This window comes from Silene latifolia, chromosome 6 (genome assembly GCF_048544455.1).
Source record: "Silene latifolia isolate original U9 population chromosome 6, ASM4854445v1, whole genome shotgun sequence".
NCBI lineage: Eukaryota > Viridiplantae > Streptophyta > Magnoliopsida > Caryophyllales > Caryophyllaceae > Silene > Silene latifolia.
Window position 1 is genome coordinate 95,658,274 of NC_133531.1, and position 13,986 is coordinate 95,672,259.

The following is a 13,986-nucleotide window of genomic DNA, read 5'->3' on the forward strand; positions in this document are numbered from 1 at the left end:
TCATCTAAATCAACTGCTGAAAATTTTGTTTGCTTCCATTGTTAGCATAATTTGACTTTTTGTTAAATTTAATAGTTTTCTATTACCAGACCATGGTAACGTAAAACAACGTTTTCAGCGGTGCAATAAAATATATACTACTAACTGACATTATTATACTAACTTGGTAACCCAACTATTTTAAAAAATGACATAAACTACTAACTGACATTGTCACAGATAATACTACTAGGTGCCCGTGCATTCTATGTAATAGAATCAGAGATATTGTGAGATGTCTATAAGAAGCAAATACTCTTGATTGTAAATAGTCAAGGTAAAATTATGTTGTAAAAGATCTAACATTTTCTTCCAACGCACTAAATATATATAATTATGATACCTGCTGTTTTTTGTAACATCATTCAGTTTTACGTAGTTGTAAGATAATTTGCAAAACTCATAAAGATATGTCTCAGTTATTAAGGGTTCATATTGGTGAGCTCCACCATGTTTATAAAGAAAGCGTTTTGTATTTAATTAAAAACTGTTGTGCATGTAACAATGAAAAAACTAGCGCTTGATGTTATAATAATTGATGGCAAAACTTTTATGCTAAAAGCACTAATAATTCATCGGTTATCATCTATACCAATCACGATTTTTTTTCCATCAATGACAACATAGTAAGACTTTTCTATCAACTTAAGAATATATTTTTACAGATAATCCTAATGAGAGCCCCGTGCATCGCACGGGCTTTTCAACTAGTATATATATACATAAAAGAGGAACTTTTGAAGCGATTTGATTGGCTATTGCTTTGGAGCGATTTCATTAGCTATTACTTTTGAAATAAGATAAATATATTAGTACTTAATTGTAAACTATTGGAAAGTTATCTACTTAAATCGGTAAAAAAAAATATATAAAAAGATAAATATCTAATTTAAATATTGATTCAACTCTAGATGTATTAATGAATATAGGACTCCTCACTCCTCAGTCCTCATATTCCTATATAAGCCTCATTATACCTCCTCTACCATGACGTATATTCCTATATAAACCTCATTATACCTCCTATACCATGAGCGTTTATATTTCTCACTCCATATTTTTCATGTTCATATAATGTTTACGCTAATTTAAAAACTTTGTATATCATATACGTTATTATATATGTATGCAATATATAGATGTAGCTCTTGATTGCTAAGTACTCATTGTTCTGTTTTAATTTACATCTCACTAATTCTTCATGTTTCCATTGATCTTTGGGGCCATAAAACCATGAGTGGTACTCTGTATGTCCTAAAGGGGGTTAAGACCATTATACTTCACCGGAATAAATGATGTACCCATTTTTTCTATGTTTTTTTATATGGATATTCATACAAGATTAAACATAAACGTTAATACATACACTAATAACATAAAGGCTCTTGACTAACTTAATCTTTCTTCAAGATGAGCAATTACCTGTTATGAGCAATAGCAAAAATGAAGTGGAGATTTTTATATCCAAATCAGCATGTGTAGTTTCGAGAGTCCGATCCTACGAATACCATATGAAACCAAATTGCATGGAAATTACCAACTTTTGCTTGAAGAGTTTGCATGGTACTAAGAAACTACTACCTACGGAGTATTATTTAGTTTTAAAATATAATAGGGTAAAATCCAAATATAATAAACCGTTTTTGCTCCATTGCCTTTCTTTTTTTCTTGCTTGCAATAATGTTGAATGTCTATTTTGCTAGATTTATCCCGAGAACATGGTATTACACTACGACTATCATTTGTGTTAGACCTGTCAGACGGGTCAGGTCATACGGATTGGATCAGAATACGGGTTGGGTCGAATACGGTTCGGGTGAAATATAGGTCTCGGGTCGGGTTAAGATCAAAATACGGGTGAGTGAATAGTTTATGACGTCTTTTATTTTATCATTTTTCAACCGAAAAAACGTACTTTTTAAATTAAATTATTTTTAATATTATTTTAATTATTATTTTAATGATATGAAAGTTATATATAATTGATTTTAAATTAATTTTTTAATTAAAAATATTAAAGTAATAATTTTTATATTTATTATTTCAAATATAATATAAAAATATTAATATTCTAATAATATTCTTAATTTATCTTTGACCCGACGGGTCGGGTTGGATTTCGACCCAAAAATAGTGGTTCATTTCGGGTCATGGGTTAAGATTTACGGATTTTTCACCCTAAAAAACGGGTTGGGCGGGTCAGGTTTGCGGATCGGTCAGATTTTGACTAACTCTAATTTGTAAAGATGTACTATGTGGGTAGGTTTGTGAAATTTTAACGAAAGAAAAGTATAGATGTCAGATCAGGTCATAAACGGTAACCAAGAACTACATTAAAATTGACGAGACAAAATCCAATCATTAAGCATGAGCTTTGAAAATACACACTTTGGTTTGGTGAAAGTTAAAACACGATGTGATAATGATCTTCATAGGCGAGGTCAAAATTGTTTGGTAAGAGTCACAATGGACAAAGTCATCTCTCGGATAAGGCTGGGTGAAATACAATTAAGCGAATCAATTTCGTTTTAGCTCAAGTTCATTAGGTCGGGTCACATGTTCATGCTAAATGGTTTTGTTTTAAATGTACAATGAATCAATTGTTGTCTTTAATATTTATATAAAGTGACCAAAATAGTGGTAAATAGTCGGTATAAAATACCTTTATAACTAACAAACTCATGATACAAATTCAGAATCCATTATTAGGATATAACCCGGGCAGCGCTCGGGCTTGAACACTAGTAAGACTGTATTTTGTAACTATTTTAAGTTACCATAAATTATAACACTGATTGTACCATTGTGGTTACATTTAACTTTAAAATGATCAAATATATACGTCTGAAGGTTCAGGCGAAAAGCGATCGTCAAAAACAAAAATTTGCGACGTAAGACAATTGATGAGCTTGCCTCTTCTTAACAAGGGGACGGAGACACGGATGAATCAGTTTTTGCAATAAAAAAAATGTTAAAATTAAAATGCGTGGAAAAGTGTGAGATATGATTGAAGACGTCGTAGCGAGTACGGAAGACGATAAAATGTATCCTTTCGTCAAACGCTTTGAACGTTCCCAGCCACCAGAGTGGGCTAGTAAGAAGATTATTAAGAGTAACTTGGTTTGCAAATCACACTGCAGTAATGGAACCTTCAGTAATCAAACAATCAAACAAACAACTTGCAAGCCAACCAACCATTAACCATTAACATGCACCACTACTTGTCATCTATATATTTACATTCCCAGTTCCTAATAAAAACAAAACAAAACAAAAATGTCAGCCACTATTTCATGGCTTTCATTGCTTTTAACGCTATTCTTTAGCTACTTCATTCAAGCACAATCGTCATCGTCATCGTTATTGTCCCATGTGAACGTATGGCCGAAACCGAGAAAATTCGTATGGTCCCCACCAAATTCCGCTGTACTCAGCCGGGAATTCACCATCAACAGTAACAACCACCGTCACTTGGCAGCTGCTGTCGCGCGTTACCAGCATCAGATCCGAACTGACCGCCACGTTCCGCTATTAAACCCTCCAGAGACATCGTTCCCGCCATCAACATTATTGTCGGAGCTCAAGGTCAGGGTGGCGGACTTGACAGCGGCGCTGCAGCACGGGGTGGACGAGTCATACAACCTGACAGTCCCCACAGCAGGGCCCGCCATACTGGAGGCGAGGACGCCGTGGGGGGCTATGAGGGGGTTGGAGACATTTTCGCAGCTTGTTTGGTGCGAGTCACTGCACGCACCCTGTCGCGTGGCGGTTGGGGTGGAGATATGGGATGAGCCGTTGTTTGGGCATAGGGGTTTGCTGTTGGATACTTCAAGGAATTATTATGGTGTTGAGGATATACTTAGGACTATTAAAGCTATGAGTGCTAATAAGCTTAATGTCTTTCATTGGCATATTACTGATTCTCATTCTTTTCCCTTGTTGTTGCCTTCTGACCCCGAGTTGGCCATTCGGGGATCTTATGGCCCGTTTATGCAGTACACTCCCGCCGATGTTGCTCGTATTGTGGAGTTTGGGTTTGATCATGGTGTCAGGGTTGTTCCTGAGATTGATGCTCCTGGTAATTCTTACATTTTGTACTTGTCAAGATATTCGACATAACACAAGACTCTTATTGGTGATTAATTTTCAACTTTAGTGTTCTTAAGCCTTCGTGTTATAAAATAAAATACTCGCAAGAGATAAAGATTATTGGTGAGACTTAGTGGTACAAAATGTACAATATCATCTTCCGATTGAAATATAACAGGAATGTTAAAATGTTTGCAGCGCATACGGGATCTTGGGCAGGAGCACATCCAGACATAGTGACTTGTGCTGACAAGTTTTGGCGGCCAGCGGGATCAGACTGGAAAGACAGGTTTGCTTCTGAACCAGGAAGCGGACAGCTCAATCCACTCAACCCGAAGACATACCAAGTCTTTCGTAACGTACTTAAGGATGTCATCTCCCTCTTTCCCGACCCTTTCTATCACAGTGGTGGAGACGAGGTCGTTCCTAGGTGCTGGACTTCCGACCCTACCATCCAAGCATATCTATCTAAGAACAAAACCCTCTCTGACCTCCTTGAGAAATTTGTCAATACAACTCTTCCTTACATTATTTCACAGAAGAAGACCAGCATTTACTGGGAAGATGTTCTCCTAGACGCTACTATCCGGGTTCAGGACCGGTCAATTTTACCCCCGAAGCATACAATTTTACAGACATGGAACGGGGGACCCACCAACACCAAACGGATTGTATCGATGGGCTACCGTGCTATTGTTTCCTCGTCGGATTACTACTACCTGGACTGTGGCCATGGCGGGTTTGTGGGAAATGACAGCCAATATGATCAACCCCCTGGCACAGATCAGGGGAATGGGGGGTCATGGTGCGGGCCTTTCAAGACGTGGCAGCTCATATACAACTATGATATCACATATGGGCTGACCGAGAAGGAGAAGAAACTGGTATTGGGAGGTGAAGTGGCGCTGTGGTCTGAGCAGGCTGATCCAACAGTCCTGGACTCCAGGTTGTGGCCCAGAGCTTCAGCATTCGCCGAAGCTATGTGGTCTGGAAACCGAGATGAGGCAGGCAAGAAAAGGTATGGCGAGGCGACTGATAGGCTAAACCAGTGGCGGTATAGGATGGTGAGTAGGGGGGTTGGAGCTGAGCCCATTCAACCACTATGGTGTGCCAGGAATCCTGGAATGTGCAACAATGTTCAAGCTTCTTAGGAAATTCTCCATAATTGGCGGGCCTTTTTTTTTTTTTTTTTGCTTTTTTATCTAAGATCAATCTTCTCGTTGCTTGATCGTCATACAGCATCTATGCTTATAGTAATAAGATCACAGTACAGGCACGATCACTGATAAGATGTTTAGCATTCGTTAAAGCGTCCAATGTCATGGTTTAAGGTGGTTTGTTGTTTACATCAGCCATATCGGCCTACTAGCCCTGTGTCGCCCAGCTATCAGTCAAATTAGCCATATAGGTCAAATTAAGCCGTATGGGCCGAATATATACCGTATCAGCCAAATATGGCCTACTTTTGTTAACCTCCGTCTATAGGAAAATATCAAACGCAAAAAGTTGAAATTCCAAGTACATGATAGCCATACGTCATGCAACAGCTGATATTGCCATGTCTAGGCAACAATTGCCATGTCCATAGTGATAAAAGTTGAAATTCCATGGACAGGGATTGCTTTGTTTAATAGACTTTCCACCCAGAATAATTAATTATGTAAATACTGAAGTAAGTGCGGATTATATTGATAATTTATTCATCAGAACATTCTGTTCCCAAAAAAGCTGATTACAAATAAATTTACCTGAATAAAACATTAATCTACGAATTAATTAATTTAAATGCTGCGACATAGATGCCTATGTCCTTCTAGATTCTGCAAAATTGATTTATCCCATTACACTTCCTAATAACCTTAGATGACATGACATTAACATTTGCTCTCTGACCTCTTCTACAAACTAGAATGTGTATACTCCACAGAAAATGGCTACCAATAAGATAGAAACCATGTGTATCGAAGCTCAATAACCAGATTATCAACTTGTTTTTGCTTTTTCACGGTTTTCCTCGACCATTCTCTGGTACTCTTTCTCACCGGCAGCAATTAGACTCTTCACTGTATCAAAGGTAGTCAGCCTAATGCTGCAATAACCAAACCATAAATCAGAAACAACTCCTTCACAAGGTTAAACTAACTGCACAAAAATATAAGAGTATCTATGGTGTCAAAAAGAGAACTTTAGTAAGAGTGGGTTTATATATTCTTGGACATTATCAGGTGAGTGAGACCACTCTTGATGCCACCTTCAAAACAACGCTCTTGGATCAGATTAATTTGTGTCGGATCATTTTGGGAAGGTGCTGCACTTGAGTCGAAGCGGATCATGTATGTTATGCACTTTTGCTCTATTCACTTAGGGTGTATTTGGATAGCAAAAGTGGAGGGAAAGGGAGGGGAGGGAGAAGGAGGGAAGAGAAAGGGATGGAAGGGAAGGGGAGGGAGAATGGAGGAGGTCATTTTCCCTCCAAATCTTGCCTTTGTTGGAGAGGAAATAATTTGGCTTGGAGGGGGGAAGTGGAGGGATTCATTTTCCCTCCCCTCAAAATCCCTCCACCTCCATTTTGCTAACCAAACAAAGGATTTATCATCCCTTCCTTTCCCTCCCCTCTCTTTCCCTCCAACTCCTCTTATCCAAACAGACCCTTAAGGTAAAGTCAGATCGATTAGGTGGATATAGGTCGGGTCATTGGGCTTTGAGTTGGTCATTTTGGGTCCATCTTAATTAAGGTTTTGGTCATTTACGGAGCATTAGGTAACTTAAGTGTTATTTCAAATTAGTCATTTGGATCATATTTGGGTCAAGTGGCTCCAGGTACGATCAGCTTAAACCGGGTCTTCAAGATTTTTTTGTTTGGGACAATTTCAGGTCTCGTTTTGTTTCAATTTTGCTAGCTCTAGTCTCAGAATCATGCTAAGCAACAAAAATCGTCATGTTTTACAAAAGAAATCAGAAGGCCACTAAAGAGAAGAAAAAAGGGAGATCTGTATAGCAAACCTGCTGTTTGGCAAGTTTTTCAGAGCATTTGGTACAAAACCTCTATATAGTCCAATCAAGCCATCACGTGCCACAATACCTGCAAATGCCAACGAAACAAACATTATAACCTGAGGCTCTGAGATGCACCGTGACCGTGAACATTAATTCCAAAACAACATGGACGCCAAATAGCACACTTCAAACAGGGCATTTAGGAAGATGGCACTCGCTAAAATTGGTCCTTGTTTTTTATCTAGTAAATCATCCCCAAGGTTAGATTAGCAAGTTCTTAAGAAGTTTATAGACGAACAGTAATTAGTTTGATCGAACCTTTCTGAATCTTAACCCAAGTTTCACTCAAGAATTCTCTATAACAACTCCCAGACAGTACCTCAAAAAGATCAAATGGATTATCTATGTAAGACAAGTTCGTACAACCCGATTCGTCTATTTTAATTACTGTAAAATTCCACATGTAAAGGCCTAACTATAAATTCAACATAAAACGGGTATGGGCCACACCCACAAGGAAAGAGTGTATGTATGCAGAAACGAGTTCCCATCCTAACCAATTGGTTACAGGAGTAGCAACTTGGTTTTACATCTATCAATTTGGGACACATGTGACGAGTGACGACAACAAATCCTTAATCCTAAAATTATTTAGGGTCCGCAAGCATAAATCAGTATTCGAGACCTCTTAAGCAAGAGCTATTATGCAAAAAAAAAAAAAACAGAAAAAAACTCGATTCTCAACACCAACTTCTTTTTACTTCATCACTGTGAATGAATAGCCGGGGTGCAAAACCACCACTGTATTTCCAGATGCAACTTCATCAAACATCGGCCATAAGCAAAAAAAGAAAAAAGAAAAAAAGAGGACTACTAAAGAGCACATGATGGATTGATACTAAGCCTCTTAAACTAACCAAGAATGACGAGGCAACATGCAACAAATTTATCTTAATTTTATTAACAGGTCATTCAGTTGCCCACAAGAAAACACAAGAATTTCAAATCACATGAATTGGCACAAATCAACCAAGAATTGGAAAATTCTGCGAATTTCCATCATAACGGAAGAAGTTGCTTACCTATGGGCCCTTAGTTAAGCGGGAATTCTCATGGAAGTCTAATTCTTGTACTCGACTAAATAGTTTATATCAATTCACATGAAATGGAAAATCAAAAGGAGATAGTACTTTCTTAGGAGATTTACTATAATGAGACAACAATCAGATGATGTATCCATGGACCATAACACTCCAACAAATTGCACGAACATGCATTAAATTTTTAAATAGTATTTCATACCAATTTTATTGTCACCATTTGACGGTCATCATTGTCAAAGTTAATTTAACTTCGACCATTATTTTCCCTTAATATAGGTAACGATATGATGTAAACTTTGTCTATCTCAATTTATCAAAACAACTGTTTTTATATCATCTAGAAAAAACAGTACAATCTTCTAAATGGTGTATAAAATGCAAAATAAAAATAAATAAATAGGTCAAAGTTGAAATCATCTGACCATCGAGGTCATAAAGGCACAAGAAAATAACAAATGGGATAGAGGGGGTACAGCCACCATTGGATGCCAGCAATTGCATACAACAATTTCACTTATCTGCGTAAAAAAAAATTTACCTGGAATGGCATCAAGTACTGTGTTGTATGGAGAACCCCTCATTTGCATTTGTCTTCTTACGGTGTCCAAAGGATAGCATGTGAGGGTAGCAAGGGAAGCTGACACTACAGCTGTAATTAAGGATGTTTCAGGCCTCTTCTGATACTTTTCAGGTAGAGATTTCTTCACTCTGATAAGACAAAGGAGATCCATCCCATATTAACTGCATGTAGTGCATCTATTAATCCTCCGTCAAAAGAGGCGAAGTAGTAGCAGTAAAGAGTATGCTCACAAGTCAAAAATGCAAAAGTTCACAGCAATGTAGGGTGCTATGCTAATTAGAGAAGGGGCAAGACCGTTGTAGAAAGAAGCAATCCCTTCCTCTTTTAGCATACCTAGGGCAACCTGAAAACAACTTTATGGATTTAGGTACAAGGAAACTGGAAAGTTATAGCTACTACAAGTCCAACCACCACAGTAGTCTCACCTGAGACATTGTTCTATACCCTGGCTCAACTGCTAATCTCAGCCTCAAAACATCTAGAGGATATGTTATCTGAAACAAAGACGGAATACCGTGAATAATTGACCATAACAGTGAAAGTCGTACGCTTCACAGCTGAAAAAAACAGCCAACTGCCAAAATGTCTAAATCAGATTAGTTGTCATACTCCACTTAATTTCCCAGATGTGCAGATCCATCTATCACAAGACAATGCATCATGACTCTAGTGATTAAGGACTTTTGTAATGATGATGATGATACTATAAGCTACTACCAAATTGCATAATGCTTTGAAATAATATGCATATGATGAAAAGATGATGTGAATAACATTCCGAGACGACACCAAGAAGTTCACGGAACGAAAAAAACGGAATCAAATACACCATTATAAGAAACTCACGAGAGTAGATGTCATGCCTGCACAGGCACCAGCTGCTAGTCTTCCCAATACCGAGAGTTCTCCATCCTTTCCTCGAAAGAGTTTCTGGCAGTCCCCAAAACAACCGTACATTAAGCTACTGTGAAAGCTATTTGAAGTGTTTAAAGAATAGATACAAGCTGAAAAATCACCTTGTAAATCTCATAGGAACAGAGCTGAACTGCACTGTAAGGTATAATCCGTATAACCTGTATAGACAAAATTAACTCAACATGTTACAGAATAGGCAACCATGGCATGTGACATGTCATAGGGAAATATAAAGATAAACATCATGAGGTTCCACAAAGTGAATAGACAACCTGAGGAAGGTTGCCTTTCCAGTACCCCTTAATACCTTCCTCCTTTCCTATCATAGTTATTCCCTGCAAAGTTAAAGGCAAAAAAAGGTAAAGCAAAATACAGGACAAATAGGTAGTAACCCTATAGAGGAAGCTTTAGGGAATCCCAAAAATAGGACTTGTTCATTGGACAATCAATTGATAGATCATTAGAATAAAAATTGGAAACACAATCAGACTTCTCATTAAGGAAGCAGAGTTTCTACGCAATTGAGATAGCTCAACAAAGTGCGATTCGCATGCGACTGATTGTTCTGTTCCATCCCCAGAATCTAATGATATAGATAAGAATATTGGCAATACAAGGAGGGCACTTACCCACTTAGCAGAGCAAGCACCCAATAGTCTTGGATGAAAGAAAGAAATATTTTCTCAAAGACGTATCCCTCTAGGAAGAAAACAATGAAGTCTTCCGGCAGACTGTCCCTTCTATTTATTATACGGAGTAATAAATGTCCAATATGCTTATAAGACCCACACAAAATTGACAGAACTCTTTATTAGGGTAAAAACGAGTTCTGAAAAATGCCCTCAAACCATAGTAAGGCAAACATCAACCTTTTCAGAGATGGATAACAAGAAAGATCAGATTGATCAAAGACCTTCAGGTCATTTCAAAGGCGTAGGACTGTATCACTATAGGCATGGAGTCAAAAATCACTACCAAACTTCAAAGTTAAATGCAGAAATCAATAATAAAACATTACAGAAAACAAAAATGAGTAAGAAAAAGACAGAAACATAAACTGAATAACAAACCTCTAAAAAGCCAATGGCTTTTTTTGCACTTTCTTGGCCAACCCGGACCCCATGAGTCTGCAAGCATAGGAACATGTAGCTAAGTTAAAATCAAATTTATAAAAAGGTAAATTAAGATAACTGCATTTCAAGTCTAGTGAGCATGAAACTACGATGAAGTGTGAAACAGTCACTAAAACAATACAAAAACAAAACAAAAAACTACTCCCACACGGTCAAACAATGTGAAACAAATTTCAAGGTTAAGTCCACCAAATCTAATAATGAAATATTATAAGTGGCAGAATGGTATAAGGAAGAGCACTGCTATTAAAAATACCAATAAAGGATAACCTCAATCAGTAAAAAAAAAGAAAAAAGTCACTGAACATGTCATGGACGTTATAGAGTTACAAGGTGACTCAAGGACTAAGGACTGTGCCTTGCTAGTCCCATCCCAGCATAGCCAAACATTCACTTTCTTTGGCTTTGTAGTATAATGGAATGAATCAAAAATGGATCATTAAACTGCCTTTTGCGCCTCTTATATGTTAAGGTAGCCAATCAATTTCTAATAGTCACTTATTCAGCCCCATTACCGTAAGAAAACAGCTACCATATGTCATTATTTCCCTCCGCAAATATCAATACCTTCGAAATCATGAGGGGCCATATCCCCATCAAATTCCGTTGAAAATCACTTGAAGAAATAGTAGCGTAAAGTTAGACACAAATTCTCGAAAGAGAGAGTCTCAAATAATATTCATTTTGAGACCGATTAATACCAACCAATTACCCATAATTAAATTTAATCTGAACCATATTAATCGTGTATTCATAATAACATGTGTGAGAAGGTCACAGAAAGTAAATACTGAGCCAAGCACACATTCTTAACACGAAAATACTAAAGACATGCATAGTGCAATATTCACAAAATCACAAGTACATCATAACCTTCCATCAACCTCCATTCTAACCGAAAAACACCACCTCACTCTCTGAGGCATCACAAACCACCTTTAACAACCATAAACAACCACTAACTCTACCTCACCCTCTCCATGATGTCATTTTACATTTGCAATGAACTTCGCTTCATAATTGCAAATTTTACTAATAAGACTTAATACATATATTAATTTAAGCTTAGAAAATATCATATCCACTTAATTTAAGCTTAGAAATATATACCCAATGCACAACATTTGAAGCAGATGTCATCTGAGTTGAAACTCGGTGAGCATCACATTCGCCCTTGTGGCTCCCTTTAAACCAAAACAAAACAAAAAAAACACAAGATTTGAAGCTCTACGAAATGACATTTAGAGTGATACACAAAACCAAATTCAATCAGTTACCAAGCAAACAAGCAGTAATTCCAACAAATTACTGTACAAAGCATGCAATTGAAAAAATAAGAAACCTGCATAAGAAGCTTAACACGGTCAAGGGGAGCAGTAACAGTTTTAGCAGCAGCACCAGCAATGGCACCGGCGGCGAAAAGGGCGGCATCTTTAGGGACTAATGTAACCAATGCCAATGGGTGTTTGAGCAATTGGGCAGTAGTTGGCTCAAATTCCGTCTCATCTTGTTGCGTCTTCGCTGCGGCCGAAACCCAAGCGAAGGGAGGCCGCCTGGGTCTCGCCTTCAAATGGGAGGCCTCCATGCCGATGCCGGGGATTGGTATGTAACTTAATGTCGGTTTCTCCGAATTCATTGTTTTAATGATGGAATTCTGAGAAGATAAGGGTGAAAGAGAGAAGAAGACCAAGTTGTAGAGTAGAGAGAGAAAAATGGAACTGAAACAAAATGTTCCCTTACTACTCCCAATTCCGAATCGAAGATGTCTTTAGTGTGGTCATTAAGACCAAAATATTGTGGACTAAATAGATAAGACCCTGTTTGGTAAACAGCAGATTAATTTCAGCCTAAGTAGATTGTAAAAGATATTATAAATAGCAGATTTTATCAGAAGGTTTGACTAGCATATTATTATTAGCAGAATTAATTTGAGTGTTTGGTAATTGGCAGATTACGATTAGTAGATTGTTAGTTTTCTTTGTAAAATGGAGAAAAATTTCCTATTTTACAATGGCTCTGTTTGGTAAATGGCATATTGGCCAAATTTCAGCATATTGGGGAAGTTTAGCATGTTTGACTTACGAATATGCTATTTAGAGCGTTTGGTTAATGACATATTGAAATAGCATATTGGGGTCCAATATCTTTATTTTGCAATATCTTTGCTCCTACTAAAGATATTAGGTTAGCGGATTAGAAAGAAAAAATATTGTCTTATTTACCCCCTTAAAAAATACTAACCTTCCTTTTATATATTTAATAAATAATTTAATCATATCCTTATTTGTCATTTTACAAAGAATATAAACAATCTGCTAATCTAAAACTGTCAATTGCCAAACACCTCTAAAAAAATTCTGTTAAATAAATCTGCTAGTCAAACCCGCTAAATCATTATGCTAGTCAAATCTGCTTTCTAAATCTGCTTCTGCTAATATTAATCCGCTGTTTACCAAACAGGGCCAATATGCTAACCAATATGCATATTGTAAAACAACATATTGACCATGTTGTTTCAATATGTGTTTACCAAACACTAAAATTAGCATATTGATTGGTCAAACATGTTAAAACCCTTGAATATGCTAAAAATTGGCTAATATGTCATTTACCAAACAGCCCCATTCGTAGTTCTCAAGATTGAATTCCCTCTCCCTTTTTGTAATGTATTATATGTGCGCTTTGATAGATCAAATTACTCGTAATTCCGAATATGACGATTTTTGGAGATGTTTTGATAAAATGATCTGGGTTTTGTAACCTTTTTCCAAAAAAAAAAAAAAAAAAAAAAGAAATTTTAGAACTTCTTATGATATTTAAGCAATCTTGAGATTCAAACACATTTGTTTGTACCTTAAATACTGAAAATGTTGGTGATTATATTTGATGAATGAATGAGCCTCATCTTACTGAATCCGTTTTTAAAATAATGCTCAAAAATAAAGTATTTGTTGTTTTTGATCGGTTTTGAAAATATTTGTCAAAATGATGTTCACGTAGGCTCGTTTTTCAAAACCTGAAACACGGAACAAACACGTGAATGGCGTGTTTATAGTAAGTAGGAAAAAAAATTCTATAAAATGGACAAAAGCAAACACGCCATTGGGAATGGCGGGTTTTGGGAAGGAAA

General features: G+C 37.0%; 2 protein-coding genes across 2 annotated transcripts; one reads left to right on the forward strand and one right to left on the reverse strand.

Moving 5' to 3' along the window:
* The first annotated feature begins 3,029 nt into the window (after positions 1-3,029).
* Positions 3,030-5,293, forward strand: LOC141587017 (beta-hexosaminidase 2-like). The gene is made up of 2 exons (XM_074408429.1): positions 3,030-4,117; positions 4,327-5,293. The coding sequence occupies exons 1-2, from the start codon at positions 3,316-3,318 to the stop codon at positions 5,277-5,279; spliced, it is 1,755 nt and encodes a 584-aa protein (XP_074264530.1). The 5' UTR covers positions 3,030-3,315; the 3' UTR covers positions 5,280-5,293.
* Positions 5,294-5,796: 503 nt separating this feature from the next.
* LOC141587018 (thylakoid ADP,ATP carrier protein, chloroplastic-like) lies at positions 5,797-12,612 on the reverse strand. The gene is made up of 10 exons (XM_074408430.1): positions 12,199-12,612; positions 10,794-10,850; positions 9,996-10,058; positions 9,825-9,881; positions 9,655-9,738; positions 9,234-9,302; positions 9,039-9,151; positions 8,767-8,936; positions 7,132-7,210; positions 5,797-6,217 (listed from the first exon to the last, which is right to left on the reverse strand). Exons 1-10 carry the CDS (start codon positions 12,490-12,492, stop codon positions 6,112-6,114), a joined length of 1,092 nt encoding a protein of 363 aa, XP_074264531.1. The 5' UTR covers positions 12,493-12,612; the 3' UTR covers positions 5,797-6,111.
* Positions 12,613-13,986: the final 1,374 nt, after the last annotated feature.